This window comes from Amblyraja radiata, chromosome 24, assembly GCF_010909765.2.
Source record: "Amblyraja radiata isolate CabotCenter1 chromosome 24, sAmbRad1.1.pri, whole genome shotgun sequence".
Taxonomy (NCBI): domain Eukaryota; kingdom Metazoa; phylum Chordata; class Chondrichthyes; order Rajiformes; family Rajidae; genus Amblyraja; species Amblyraja radiata.
In genome coordinates, this window is record NC_045979.1 from 38,035,427 (window position 1) to 38,051,312 (window position 15,886).

A 15,886-nucleotide genomic window follows, 5' to 3' on the forward strand; every position below is an offset into this window, starting at 1 on the left:
ACTCAGCGGGTGCAGCAGCATCCAAGGAGCGAAGGAAATAGGCAACGTTTCGGGCCGAAACCCTGCCTATTTCCAGAAGGGTTTCAGCCCTAAACGTTGCCTATTTCCAGAAGGGTTTCGGCCCGAAACGTTGCCTATTTCCAGAAGGGGTTCGGCCCGAAACGTTGCCTATTTCCTTCGCTCCTTTGATGCTGCTGCACCCGCTGAGTATCTCCAGCACCTTTGTCTACCCCCACCGGCCAGCGATCCCCGCACACTAACACTATCCCAAGGACAATATAAAATTACACCAAGCCAATTAGCCTACACACATGTACGTCTTTGGAGTGCGGGAGGAAACCAGGAGATCCCGGAGAAAACCCACGCAGGTCACGGAGGGAACGTACAAACTCCGTACAGACAGCGCCTGTAGTCAGGTTCTCACCCTGACCTCTGGCGCTGTGAGGCAGCAGCTCTACCCGCTGCGCCACCGTGCCTATCACTGTCCATGTACCTGTCCAAATGTGTTTTAAATATTATTATAGTCCCTGACTCAACTACCTCCTCTGGCAGCTGGTTCCATACACCCACCACCCTGTGTGTGTGAATAAGTTGCCCCTCAGATTCCCATTGAACCTTTCCCTTCTCACCTTAAACCAATGTCCTCTGGTTCTTGATTCCCATTCCCTGGGGAAACTATTGTGCATTCTCCTTATCTATTCTCCTCCTCATTTTATACACTTGCATAAGATCTGAAGAAGAGTCTCGACCCGAAACGTCACCCATCCCTCTCCAGAGATGCCGCCTGCCCCGCTGAGTCACTCCAGCTTTTTGCGTCTATCTTCCATAAGATTATCCCTTCTTCATTCAAACTGAAACTCCCACTCCGTGATGCGAACTGGCACCTAGCCTGAGATATTAGAAGGGGCAGCGCGCCAACATTACACTCATACACTGGTCGGGTTGTCAGGGGTTACGGGGAGAAGGCAGGTGAATGGGGTTGAGAGGTGAAGATGGATCAGCCATGATGGAATGGCGGAGTGGGCTCGATGGGCCGAATGGCCCAATTCTGCTGCTAGAACTTGTGAGACGATCGAGACGACGTGCTTTAACTGCTGGGGCCAGCTTAAACAGGCAACCTTCTAAACCAGAGACAGGTACACCAGCAACACATACACACATTCAGCATTTAAAATGGAACATTTGGAATTGTACACACACAAGGTTTACGCATTGGCCAAAAACAGCAATTATTATTCATTAATTTCTCCAAATCAATAAATACATTTGAAGTGAGTTACATAATGTTTAAATCTTATTTTCAGGATTTCAAATCTATGCATCATTTACATCACCAACCTGAAGCATTGAAGCCATTTCTGCCTCTACAGATGCTGCCTGACCTGCGAGAATAACTTACTATTGGTAGTTGTAAATGTGAAATATACAGTGGTGGAAAATAAGTGAAAGGAATGATGAAGAGATTGATCATCGCCGCATTTAATGAATCTTCTGTGGTCTACAAGAACATTTCACTCAACGCGGTTCATTGGGACATTAGATTGTTGTCAAGGTTACAGGTGGACAATAGGTTCACTACGTGGATAGTAATTGTGAACGGGATTAGGCGGTTGCTGGAGCATTCTTCGACAGCACTTTGAGGTCAGCGATACACTTGGCGATGCTCTCCTTCTCCTGAGAAGAGATAACACAGGTGAATGGCCACATTCTTCTAGTCAACTGCAAGACCACAGTGTTTAGAAAGTCAACAGGATGTGACAATGGAAAGACAAACTTGGAGAGAAGGTGCCGGCCCATTTTGAGTTAGCCGTTATAAAGAGATGCAAGGCCAAAAATGGCCTAACAACGGCAAAAAAACTTATACTTAAATTCTGGAGAAATGCACCCACGCTCAAAATGTGGATTTCAAATATGTCAGAAATATTACACCTTGAAGATATGAGATTCGTCCTTTCAGGCAAATCAGACCAATTCTTAAAGATTTGGTCTCCATTTATCGACTTATTACAAGCATGTGGTGCAACACAGCCTTAGAAATTAAGTCTTTCAGAACTGGGTGGGAGGTGGGTAAAGATATGAAGGAGGCACATCCCTTTCAATGTATATCTCTTTTCTCTCTCCTATTCTTTTTCTTTTTGCTTAGAGCACATCACCTCCTTCTTTTCTTTTTCGAGCTATATAATATTCTCTCTCTCTCTCTCTCTATATATATATATTTCTTGCTTTTCATATCTTTTTTTCTCTACTATTAAATTTAAAATAAGTTGTACATTAAATGGAATATGCTATTCATGTAGTATATTATTGTACATCACTTCAATAAAAATATTTATTAAAAAAAATAAAAATAAAAAAGATGCGAGGCAAGCACAATAACATCTAAAAGATGTTTAAGAAGGAACTGCAGATGCTGGAAAATCGTAGGTAGACAAAGGAGCTGGAGGAACTCAGCGGGTGCAGCAGCATCTATGGAGCGAAGGAAATAGGCAACGTTTCGGCCCGAAACGTTGCCTATTTCCAGAAGGGAAATGGAGATGGAGAAACTCAGCGGGTGCAGCAGCGTCTATGGAGCGAAGGAAATAGGCAATGAAACCTTCCCGAAACGTTGCCTATTTCCTTCGCTCCATAGACGCTGCTGAACCCGCTGAGTTTCTGCAGCACTTTTGTCTAACATCTAAAATATGTTTGGAAGTGTGTATGATTAGTCAAAGAGTGATACAGTGTGGAAACAGGCCCTTCGGCCCAACTTGCCCACACCTGCCAACATGTCACAGCTACACTAGTCCCACCTGCCCGCGCATGGTCCATATCCCTCCTATCCATGTCCTATCCATGTAAAGGTTTAGAGGGATTAGATTAGATTAGATTCAACTTTATTGTCATTGCACTTTTCCGTACAACGAAATGGTTTAACCTTGCAGTCATAACATAGAATAAATAACAAAACACACACTCAACACAGTTTAAACATCCACCACAGTGAGTCCACCAGGCACCTCCTCACTGTGATGGAAGGTGAAAGTCCCAAAGTCCTTGTCTCTTCCCTCCTTGCTCTCCCTCCGCGCTGGGCTAAACTGCGAGAAACAGGAATATCTTCGATGGGTTGGGCTTGGTTCCATGCTGTGTGACTGTGACCAGTACTGCAGGTGCACCAATATTGAAATCCCAGCCAACTAGTTGACTGTGTAATGAGTGGCCACAGTAGATTGCAACAGCAAAATCCCCCGTTAATAATAATATCCAACCCTTCCTTCAACGTACATTGGATGCAACAGGGATTAAGGGGTGGAGAGACATTCAAGCCAGCACTGCCATTCAATGTGATCATAGCTGATCATCCACAATCAGTACCCCGTTCCTGCTTACTCCCCATATCCCTTGATTCCGTTATTCCAAAGAGCTAAATCTAACTCTCTCTTGAAAACATCCAGTGAATTGTCCTCCACCGCCCTCTGTGGCAGAGAATTCCACAGATTCACAACTCTCTGGGTGGAAAAGTTTTTCCTCATCTCAGTAAACCCTCAGCAGCAATGGAGTTGATGCATTGTACAGGATTCCCTGCATCTGTTTTGGAACTGGGAGTTGGGAGGAGTCTGCTTGATTCAGGCATCATCCAGGTAAACCTCTTCTGCAGCCTCTCTGCAGCCTCCACATTGTTCCTGTAACGGGGGCCACCAGAACTGCACACAATCCACATACATCCCAGTCAAAGCTGCAAGATGACTGCCTGACTGTTAGACCCAATGCCCCCATCAATGAAGGCACACATGTGTCCGTGCCCGTCGTGTACCGATACTTGCGGAAGCGCTCAGCGATCGGATCGACGCGTTGGTCTGTCTCCGGCACTCACCTGCTGCGGTGTGATACTGTGGATCACACTCTTCTCCACCCAGTTGACCATGTGCTCCTGTGCCAGCCTGCGCTCCAGGTGCTGTAGGCCCACCTGGTAGTCCAGCCGCTTCTTCACTGAATCGTACACCATGTGTAGACGCTCGCGGTGGTTGTTTTCCAGCATCATGGCCACGTTATTCTACAAACATACAAACGGCAGCTCAGCAGCTTCAGGCCATGTCTTTGTTTAGATTAGACACAAAAAGCTGGAGTAACTCAGCGGGACAGGAGAGAAGGAATGAGTGACGTTTCCGGTCGAGACCCTTCTACAGATTGCATTTGTAACGTGCAGCCTTGTGTGTCTGCATTTGTGCCATGACACTTTAGCCCTTGTTATAAACATGTTTTTTTAACGTGTATATGCAGCTTAGCCAGGCAACAAGACCACCTCGTGTAGGAAGGAACTGCAGATGCTGGTTTGAACCGTAGACACATAGATGGTCTGAAGAAGGGTCTCGACCCAAAACGTCACCCATTCCTTCTCTCCAGAGATGCTGCCTGACCCGCTGAGTTACACCAGCATTCTGTGTCTAGCTGGAACTCCTCCACAAGTTACAAAGAACAAAATAATCACGTGTAATGATCAGCGTAGGAAAGGATCTGCAGATGCTGGTTGAAGCTGTGTGATGATTACATCACAAAGCAGTGGTTTTACCAATGGAACCCATGTCACAACTGGAAGTGTAGGTACACGTGGCATTGAAGCTGTGTTCAGTAACAGTATAGAATATGGAACAGTGGCGCAGCGGGTAGAGCTGCTGCCTCATAGCACCACAGACCCGGGTTCCATCCTGACCATGTGTGTTGGCTGCACCGAGTTTGTACATTCTCTCCGTGACCAGTGTCGGTTTTCTACAGGGGCTCCGGTTTCCTCCCACATTCCAAGGACGTGCAGGTTAATTGGATTCTGTAAATTGTCCCTAGTGTGTAGGATAGAGATAATGTATGGGTGATCATTGGTCGGCGCAGACAATGTGGGCCGAAGGGCCTTATTTCCACGCTGTATCGCTAAACTAAATACTAAACTAAACTCTACATTCAAACTAAAGACAGACACAAAATGCTGCACTAACTCAGCGGGTCAGGGAGCATTTCTGGAGAATGTGGATAGGTGACGTTTCACAACATTTTTTCCAGAAATGCTGCCTGACCTGCTGATTTATTTCGGAAATTTGTGGCTGTCTTTGGTATAAATCAGCATCTTCAGTTCCTTTTCATTACAGTCAGACTAATATCTAAATGGAGTGAGATGCAGGTGAGCAAGCAGTAGACACAAAATGCTGGAGTAACTCAGCGGGACAGGCGGCATCTACATAGAAAGTAGGTGCGAGAGTAGACCACCAGGTCCGTCGAGCCCGCACCGCCATTCGCTCATGGCTGAACACTAAACAGACACACTTACCCACAAACAGTAGACACAAGACACAGAACACAAGACACTACCCTCCCCTTTATACCGCTATCACCCCTCTCCACCCCAAGAACCTCGTGATCTCCTGGGGGAGGCAAAAAACCGGATAAAAACCCAGGTCCAATTCGGGAAAAAAATCCGGGAAATTCCTCTCCGACCCCAATCCAGGCGATCGACACTTGTCCAGGAGATCACTCAGGTCTTACTATACTAACCATACCTAGGTCCATATCCCTGCCCTCTCCCCGTAGCCCCTTATCCCCTTGGCAGCTAAAAAACCATCTATTTTAGTCTTAAATATATTTAAAGTTTCTGCTTCCACTGCTCCCTGGGGCAGTGAATTCCATAAATTAACCACCCTCTGGGTGAAGAAGTTCTTCCTCATCTCAGTTTTAAAAGAGCCCCCCCTTATTCTGCAACTATGTCCCCTAGTTCTAGTTTCCCCGATCATTGGGAACATCCTCGGTGCATCCACCCGATCAAGGCCCCTCACGATCTTATATGTTTCAATGAGATCGCCTCTCATTCTTCTAAACTCCAAAGAGTAGAGTTCCAGCCTACTTAACCTTTCCTCATATGTCAATCCCCTCATTGCAGGAATTAATCTTGTAAACCTTCGCTGCACTGCCTCCAGGGCTAGTACATCCTTTCTTAAGTATGGACCCCAGAACTGTACACAGTATTCCAAATGTGGTCTCACTAATACTGTGTACAGCTGCAGCAAGACCTCCGTGTTTTTATACTCAATCCCCCTAGCAATAAAGGCCAAAACTCCATTGGCCTTCCTGATTGCTTGCTGCACCTGCATACTAACTTTTAGTGATTCATGTACTAATACCCCTAGATCCCTTTGCGTTGCATTACAACGCAGCTCCTCCTCATTTAAAAAATAACTTGCCCTATCATTTTTTTCCCAAAGTGAATAACTTCACATTTATTAGTATTAAATTTCATCTGCCAAGTTGTTGCCCACTCACCTAGCTTATCTATATCCTTTTGCAGACTCTTCCTATCCTCCTCATCCCCTACTTTTCCTCCCATTTTTGTATCGTCCGCAAATTTTGATATATTACACTTGGTTCCCTCCTCCAAATCATTTATATAAATTGTGAACAACTGGGGTCCCAGCACCGACCCTTGCGGAACCCCGCTAGTTACCGGTTGCCATCCCGAGTATGAACCATTTATCCCCACTCTCTGCTTCCTATTTGTTAGCCAATCCTCTACCCATGCTAATATATTACCCCCAATCCCATAATTTTTTATTTTTAGCAATAGTCTCTTATGTGGCACCTTGTCAAAAGCCTTTTGGAAGTCCAAGTATACCACATCCACCGGTTCCCCTTTATCCACCCGGGTTGTTACTTCCTCAAAGAATTCGAGCAGATTCGTTAAACAGGACTTCCCCTTCACAAAACCATGCTGGTTCTGTCCGATGAAGTCATGTTTATCCAAGTGCCCCGTTAGTGTTTCTTTAATAATTGTCTCTAACATTTTACCCACCACCGATGTTAGACTAACCGGTCTATAGTTACCGGTTCTCTGGAGAGAAAGAATGGGTGATGTTTCGGGTCGAGACCCTTCTTCAGACCAGAAACATTCACCATTCCTTCTCTCCAGAGATGCTGCCTGACCCGCTGAGTTACTCCAGATTTTATGTCTATCTTCGGTTTAAACCAGCATCTGCAGTTCCTTCCTACACATTTCACAGTGGATCTGGTACATGAAAGACAGGAAGCCACCGTCTACCATAAGGTAAGGGTGACCTGGACTACAAGAGGGTGCAGTGTAAGGTGAGGGATGGCTACAAAGATGGGACTAGCCTAGATGGGGCATCTCGGTCAGCATGGATGAGAAGCTGGTGAGAAGCTGGTGTGATTTGGGTTGCTCCTGCTCAGTTACTCCAGCTTTTTGTGTCTCTCTTGGGATTAAACCAGCACCTGCAGTTCCTTCCTACACATTTCCTGAGCAGGTAGAAGGTGGATCTAGGCATTCTTGTGCAGAAACAGCAACAGGTAGCAGGTGGTTAGAAAGACAAGTGGCATGTTAGTCTTTGTGGCAAGAGATTGGGGAATAGAAATAGAGGTAAAACAGGTGTAGCTGTTCAGGGTTCAGGTTGTCATGGGGTGGGGACTGGACGGGTTTGCTCTCTTATATCTTATCTTGCACCTCCTCCATTACAATTCTCCACATGCTCAGCCCCTTGCGACACTGCCTTACACTCACGATAGCGGGGCCAATTCCTACTCTAAAGGGCCTGTCCCACTTACGCCATTTTTTCCGCCGACTTGCCGGCGCCCGTCATAGTCGCAGCAGGTTGCTGAAAATGTTCAACATGTTGAAAATCCAGCGGCGAGCATAAAAAGGCACGACTATTTGGGCGACTACACACGACCATACAGGCGTCACCCTGTGATGTCACGTAAGTGGGACAGGCCCTTAACTCAGTTTACACGATTGCAGATGACACCGCCCTGGTGGAGCCGAACATTGTAAATAGCACCACGCGTTTACCAAATGCAATGATCCCACTGCCAAGTCATGAGGAATAGGAGCAGAATTAGGCCATTCGGCCCATCGTGTCTACTCCAGCATTCAATCATGGCTGATCTATCTCTCCCTGCTAACCCGTTCTCTCCCTAACCCCTGACATCTGACGAGATCAGAACGTTGTCCCAGGATCAGAGCGAGGGTCACGGAGAGATGACAGGACGTGCGAGAGGACACGTTGGTTACCCGCTTGGCATCGAAGAGGTGGTGGCGCCCGTCGATTCTCCACTGCTCTTTGTTCTCCTGTTCAATGGCATCGGCCAGGCCGGTTAGAGCGAGCTCCTTCACTTTTTGGGCCGTCTGTACCTTTTCCTATTGTTGTGATAAAAAAAAACATGCTAAAGTTCACAGCTAAATAATCCAGAAACGTGGAGTAGCGGTAGAGTTGATGCCTCGCAGCGGCAGACACGGGTTCAATCCAGACTACGGGTGCTGTCTGTATGGAGTGTGTACGTTCTCCCCAGGGCCGCGTGGGTTTCCTCCGGGTGCTCCGGTTTCCACCCACATTCCCAGGATGTGTGGATTTGTATTGGCTCCTGTAAATAGTCCCGAGTGAGGATAGAACAGGTGTACGGGTGATCGCTGGCCGGCCTGGACTTGATGGGCTGAAGGGCCTGTTTCCACCCCTTATTTCCAAACTAAACCAATCATCTTTTGCAAAAGTTTACGCTTAGTCAGAATATCTCTTCCAAGACAATTTTCTTACTGGACATATCTCTATGTGGTGCATTTAACGAAAGCCACTAACTTGTTTTCCAATAGTCATTATTGTCCCGCGGGTTCTCCCAACATTCCTTATACAGATGGCAACTTGCGGTGTGTTTTTGGACAGTTGATCAGGACACAAACGTGCAGGGACAGACAATTTTGGGTTGGGTTACTTTGCTAAATCTCATAAATACCTCATTCAACGAGTCAGCAAATTTCCCCACATCCTTCCCAAACTTCTTAACACCGTAGAGGATGAGAATACCGATGGAGACGGCAACAAAGGTCTCGTGGTTGACGACGTAAATCTCCTTTGACAGGAGGTAAGTCAGCAGCCCGGTGCCGAACATGTACGGGCCTGGAATGCAAAGCAAATGCAAACTATTCAGGTGAGTTCATTGTCACGTGTAGCGAGCTACAGTGAGAAGCGTGTGTTGCGTGCTGTCTCGGCAGCAGAAAGGTTGGAGCATGATTACAATCGAGAGTAGACAAAAATGCTGGAGAAACTCAGCGGGTGAGGCAGCATCTATGGAGCGAAGGAATAGGTGACGTTTCGGGTCGAGACCCTTCCTCAGACTGATACGGGGGTGGAGGGGGGCCAAAAGAAGAAAGGAAGAGGCGGAGACAGTGGGCTGAGGAAGAGCTGGGAAGGGGGAAGAGAAGGAGGGAGAAAGCAAGGACTACCTGAAATTTGAGGTCAATGTTCATACCGCTGGGGTGTAAACTGCCCAAGCGAAATATGAGGTGCTGCTCCTCCAATTTACGGTGGGCCTCACTCTGGCCATGGAGGAGGCCCAGGACAGAAAGGTCGGATTCAGAATGGGGGGGAGTTGAAGTGCTGGGGCACCGGGAGATCAGGTTGGTTATTGCGAACTGAGCGGAGGAATATTCACCGTGTATAGACACATGATAAGGGAATAACATCTAGAGCAAGGTAAAGCCAGCAAAGTCTGATCACCTTAGTCTGAGGGTCACCAAAGAGGTAGACAGTAGTTCAGGACTGCTCTCAGACCCCTGCTTTGAACCTGGAAACATAATTGTTGCTGCAGGTGCAGGCATTAAGTCCAAAGTGTATTTAAATAAAAGTGCTAGTCGACACTGACAAACTTTCAATTCAACTCTAAATGGGGTTATTTTTACAGACAACACTTGTAATAAATGACACTTTATACAGTTTTGAAAAAAATCCTCAGATGGTCCAACATCAAAATATATTGGATGTACTCACACATCAGCAAGGTAAGCAAAGGCAGGTACGGCAGGAAGGCTCACGGCATGTTGCCCTTCAATGCGAGAGGATTTGAGTTTAGGAGCAAGGAGGTCCTACTGCAGTTGTACAGGGCCCTGGTGAGACTGCAACTGGAGTATTGTGTGCAGTTTTGGTCTCCTAATTTGAAGGACATTATTGCTATTGAGGGAGTACAGAGAAGGTTCACCAAGTTAATTCCCAGGATGGCAGGACTGACATATGATGAAATAATGGGTCAACTGGGCTTGTATTCACTGGAATTTAGAAGTATGAGAGGGGATCTTATAGAAACGTATAAAATTCTTAAAGGATTGGACAAAATGCTGGAGTAACTCAGCAGGTGAGGCAGCATCTCTGGAGTGAAGGAATGGGCAACGTTTCGAGTCGAGATCCTTCTTCAGACAAATATACAAATACAAATGTATTCTCTGCATATATTATTCTTGAGTCATTACTACAAAGCCAATAGTTTGCATTCCTTCTCTCCAGAGATGCTGCCTGCCCCACAAAGTTACCCCCAGCTTGTTGTGTCTATTTTCGGTTTAAACCCGCATCTGCAGTTCCCCCCCCTACACTATTACATTAGAAGTCTGCATGCATCATCCACAGAATGAATAAAGCAACTTTGGAAGCAGGGGAACAGACCAAACACCAGTCGAGTTTGCAGCGCTATTCGGCACTGACCTGTCACTCCAGTTTTGGGGTAAAGGAAGTGGAAGAATTCCTCTGGAATGAGACCAAAGCGGACCTTGCCTCCTTCCTCGGGAAGAGGGGGCAACGGTGCCCGGCTCTGACTGCTGCCATGGAAACTCCTGCTTATCGCCACAAAACTGCAACAATAAAGAGAGCAGATTTCATTGTGAAGTTAGCAAATTGCTGCAGCATAAGATACGTTTTTGAGGTGTATAAAATAATGAGAGGAATAGATCGGGTGGATGCACAGGGTCTCTTTCCCAGAGTAGATCAATCGAGGACCAGAGGACTTAAGTTTAAAGTGAGGGAGAAAAAATTTAATAGGAATCTGAGATAGACAAAAATGCTGGAGAAACTAAGCGGGGGAGGCAGCATCTATGGAGTGAAGGAATAGGTGACGTTTCGGGTCGAAGGGTCGAAGACCCGGAAGGGTCTCGACCCGAAACGTCACCTATTCCTTCGCTCCATAGATGCTGCCTCACTCTTCCGGGTCTCGACCCGAAATGTCACCTATTCCTTCGCCCCATAGATGCTGCCTCACCTGCTGAGTTTCTCCAACATTTTTGTCTACCTTCGATTTTTCCAGCATCTGCAGTTCCTTCTTAAACATAGGAATCTGAGGGGTAACTTTTTCACACAAAGGGTGGTGGGTGTATGGAACAAGCTGCCGGAGGAAGTAGTTGAGGCTGGGACCAGTTTAAGAAATCGTTAGACAGGTACATGGATAGGACAGGTTTGGAGGGATATGGACCAAACACAGGCAGATGGGACTAGTGTAGCTGGGACATGTTGGCTGGCGTGGGCAAGTGGGCCGAAGGGCCTGTTTCCACGCTGTGTCACTCTGACATTTATTTTACAACATTATAATTGTATTCCTACTTCGAGAACAAAGAATCAACCTCAATATTTGATCTTTATTTCAAATTATTGACGTAAAAGAGACCAATGGCAAAAATATCTTTGAAAATGTGGAAACTAAAACAATGAAATAGAAAATACATAAAGTCAGTTTAGGGAAGGAATGATTCCAAACACAGGTGAGGGGCTGAGGCAGAGGTTTCACCTACCTTGTGCTGATCGGGGCCGATGTCTTCAGAAAAGACCCTGAAAACAAACCAGACATAAATTCTTAATTCTTAAATAAACGAGTTAGTAAAAACCACTAAGATTTGTTGTAATGGTTCAACGGGAGGGTAGCTACAAGGAGATAAATGCGAATGGCTGTTTCTTAATTCCTAAAGGATTCAGTTAGGCCGTTCCACACCGCATGTGTGGGTGATTTAGGCTGTCAGGCAGTAGAGCTGCTGCCTCACCACGCCAGAGACCTGGGTTCAATCCTGACCTTGTGTGCTGTCTGTATGGACTTGGTACGTTCTCCCCGTGACCGCGTGGGTTTTCTCCGGGTATTCCAGATTCCTCCCACACTCCAAAGACGTACAGATTTGTAGGATATTGGCTTTGGTAAAATTGTAAATTGTCCCCAGTGTGTAGGATAATGTTAGTGTGCGGGGATCGCTGGTCGGCATGGACTCAGTGGGCCGAAGGGCCTGTTTCCATCGTGTATCTCTAAACTAAATAAATACTTTTAGTCAATGTGTAAAATGAAGCCGTTTCTGACCCAGAGATTTCACTGAGGTTTCACTGCAGAGAAGGTGCTCTTCAGAAACCTCCCTCCCACTTCAAGTAAGCATTAATCTTAACCAACAGCCTTATAACAGATCTAGTCTTAATATAGCCGTGCTTTAATCACAGTATTGTGTGTGACCCCAGCAACCTTCATTATGTTTCTCACTGGTGTGCTGCATCTCCTGATAGCTTCTCGCTGAAGTGGAACCAATCTACAAGACAAATAGGGAACTGTTCCAGCCGAATGGCCTACTCCTGCACCTAATTTCTATGTTTCTATGTTTCACCACCTCTACTCTACGACCAAGGTCATCCCGTTATCAGTTGTCGTGGACCCTGGGATGTGCAGGTAATCCTGGTGCATGTGTGGAGAGTGAACTCCAACTTAATGTTCATTCCTTAACTGAACGGAATGAGAACGCACCCAATCATTAACTTCCACAAGCCATGTGTAGGAAGGAACTGCAGATGCTGGTTTAAACCAGCGATAGAAACACAAAGTTGGAGTAACTCAGCGGGACAGGCAGCATCTCTGGAGAGAAGGAATGGGTGATGTTTCGGGTCGTCACCCATTCCTTCTCTCCTGAGATGCTGCCTGTCCCGCTGAGTTACTCTAGCATTCTGTGTCTATTTCCACAAGCTACGTTTCCCAAAGTACAACACATACCAACTATGACACCGCATTTGTTTCTAGCTCCCTATTTTAATTCTGGGATGCCACATCTCAATCCTTCAGATAGAAGATATCCCAGCAGATGTATAGATAGTTTCTGAAAAATTGTAATCATTATTTGTGTGCTGTAATCAGAAACTAACTTTCCCCCTTTATTACTGAGAGAACATAGCTGGTACAGACCCTTCGGCCCACAATGTCCATGCCAAACAAGATACCAAGGCGAACTCTTATCTGCCTGCATACTATCCATATCCCTTCATTCCTTTCATTTCTAAAATCCATTTAAACACCACTGTTGATCTGCCTCCACCACCACCACATTCTGTGTGAAACCACACCGTTAAACTTTGCCGCTCTCACCTCAAAGCTGTGCCCTCTAGTCTTCGACATTTCCACCCTGGGGAACCGCTCTGACTATCTATCCTACCTCTGTCCCCTTTTGCATGTCTATCTAACGTCCAATGTTAGCCTTGTTCTGAATAAAGGTTGTTGACCCGACATTGATCCTCTCTCCGCAAACGCTGCCGAGTACTTCCAGCATTTCTGTGTGTGTTACGAGTGTGTTTTAGTGTGTGTGTGTTTTAGGGTGTGTGTGTGTGTTTTAGCGTGTGTGTGTGTTTAGTGTGTGTGTGTGTGTTTAGTGTGTGTGTGTGTTTAGTGTGTGTGTGTTTAGTGTGTGTGTTTAGTGTCTGTGTGTGTTTAGTGTGTGTGTGTGTTTAGTGTGTGTGTGTGTTTAGTGTGTGTTTGTTTAGTGTGTGTTTGTTTAGTGTGTGTTTGTGTTTAGTGTGTGTGTTTAGTGTATGTGTGTGTGTGTGTTTAGTGTGTGTGTAGTGTGTGCGTTTAATGTGTGTTTAGTGTGTGTGTGTTTAGTGTGTGTGTTTAGTGTGTGTGTGTTTAGTGTGTGTGTGTGTGTTTAGTGTGTGTGTGTTTAGTGTGTGTGTGTGTTTAGTGTGTGTGTGTGTTTAGTGTGTGTGTGTTTAGTGTGTGTGTTTAGTGTGTGTGTGTTTAGTGTGTGTTTAGTGTGTGTGTTTAGTGTGTGCGTTTAATGTGTGTGTTTAGTGTGTGTGTGTGTTTAGTGTGTTTAGTGTGTGTTTAGTGTGTGTGTGTGTTTAGTGTGTTTAGTGTGTGTTTAGTGTGTGTGTGTGTTTAGTGTGTGTGTGTGCGTTTTCCAGCATTTCTTGCAGTACTTCCAGCATTTCCATGTGTGTGTTTTTTAGTGCAAATTTCCAGCCGTTCCCCACCCACCCCACGGGTTTACATTGCCGGCTCCTGTCAGCTTCCAGTGAATAGAAACATAGAAATTAGGTGCAGGAGTAGGCCATTCGGCCCTTCGAGCCTGCACCGCCATTCAATATGACCATGGCTGATCATCCAACTCAGTATCCCGTACCTGCCTTCTCTCCATACCCTCTGATCCCCTTAGCCACAAGGGCCACATCTAACTCCCTCTTAAATATAGCCAATGAACTGGCCTCGACTACCCTCTGTGGCAGAGAGTTCCAGAGATTCACCACTCTCTGTGTGAAAAAAGTTCTTCTCATCTCGGTTTTAAAGGATTTCCCCCTTATCCTTAAGCTGTGACCCCTTGTCCTGGACTTCCCCAACATCGGGAGCAATCTTCCTGCATCTAGCCTGTCCAACCCCTTAAGAATTTTATAAGTTTCTATAAGATCCCCTCTCAATCTCCTAAAATCTAGAGAGTATAAACCAAGTCTATCCAGTCTTTCTTCATAAGACAGTCCTGACATCCCAGGAATCAGTCTGGTGAACCTTCTCTGCACTCCCTCTATGGCAAGAATGTCCTTCCTCAGATTTGGAGACCAAAACTGTACGCAATACTCCAGGTGTGGTCTTACCAAGACCCTGTACAACTGCAGTATAACCTCCCTGCTCCTATACTCAAATCCTTTTGCTATGAAAGCTAACATACCATTCGCTTTCTTCACTGCCTGCTGCACCTGCATGCCCACTTTCAATGACTGGTGTACCATGACACCCAGGTCTCGCTGCATCTCCCCTTTTCCTAGTCGGCCACCATTTAGATAATAGTCTGCTTTCCTGTTTTTGCCACCAAAATGGAGAACCTCACATTTATCCACATTATACTGCATCTGCCAAACATTTGCCCACTCACCCAGCCTATCCAAGTCACCTTGCAGTCTCCTAGCATCCTCCTCACAGCTAACACTGCCCCCCAGCTTAGTGTCATCCGCAAACTTGGAGATATTGCCTTCAATTCCCTCATCCAGATCATTAATATATATTGTAAATAGCTGGGGTCCCAGCACTGAGCCTTGCGGTACCCCACTAGTCACTGTCTGCCATTGTGAAAAGGACCCGTTTACTCCTACTCTTTGCTTCCTGTTTGCCAGCCAGGCTGAGGGCTTCAAGGTCGAGACCCCGACCCCGACCTTCCCTCGCCCCGGCCCGGTCCCTCCCCAGTTCACTCCCCGGCCTCGGTTCCTTCACTCAAGGCCCCGCGCTCGCTTCCCACCCGAGGGCCCGGTTCCCTCCACCGGCTCGAACCCAGGCCCCGGTCGGGCCCCTTACCGGAGGCGATGGCGGCGCGGGCCAACATGGTGTGGTGTGTGTGGAGGAGCTGGTGCCGAGGGCGGGGCGGGGCGGGGTGTGTCGGTGTCGAGATGCCGGTGTTTTGCTCTATCTCTCTCCTCTCTCCTCCCGCCGACCTCCAAACCAACCAAGATGGCGGCGCCGGGTCGGGAGGGGGCGGGTGACGCGGTGACGTGATGACGTGATGACGCGATGACGCAGTAACGCCGGGTCGGGGCGCGTGGCGGGCTGGGACTGGAGGCGGGGTCAGGGTGACGCGGTGACGTGCTGACGCGGTGACGCAGTGACGCCGGGTCGGGGCGCGTGGCGGGCTGGGACTGGGGGCGGGGTCAGTGGTGACGCGGTGACGTGATGACGCGGTGACGCAGGGTCGGGGCGGGCTGGGACTGGAGGCGGGGTCAGGGATGACGTGATGACGCGATGACGCAAGGTCGGGGGCGGGTCGGGGCGGGCTGGGACTGGAGGCGGGGTCAGGGATGACGTGATGACGCGGTGACGCAGGGTCGGGGGC

General features: G+C 47.2%; 1 protein-coding gene across 2 annotated transcripts; it reads right to left on the bottom strand.

The window, feature by feature from the left end:
- Nucleotides 1-1,459: 1,459 nt before the first annotated feature.
- LOC116987065 (ATP synthase F(0) complex subunit B1, mitochondrial-like) lies at nucleotides 1,460-15,534 on the bottom strand. Of its 2 annotated transcripts, none has more exons than XM_033042967.1 (8): nucleotides 15,453-15,534; nucleotides 15,355-15,412; nucleotides 11,570-11,606; nucleotides 10,494-10,639; nucleotides 8,755-8,918; nucleotides 8,039-8,164; nucleotides 3,851-4,030; nucleotides 1,460-1,674 (listed from the first exon to the last, which is right to left on the bottom strand). In XM_033042967.1, exons 2-8 carry the CDS (start codon nucleotides 15,380-15,382, stop codon nucleotides 1,603-1,605), a joined length of 753 nt encoding a protein of 250 aa, XP_032898858.1. In that variant the 5' UTR covers nucleotides 15,383-15,412; nucleotides 15,453-15,534; the 3' UTR covers nucleotides 1,460-1,602. The 2 variants fall into 2 exon arrangements, with proteins under 2 accessions (XP_032898858.1, XP_032898859.1); XM_033042968.1 differs by having other exon boundaries at nucleotides 15,355-15,418; nucleotides 15,450-15,532.
- Nucleotides 15,535-15,886: the final 352 nt, after the last annotated feature.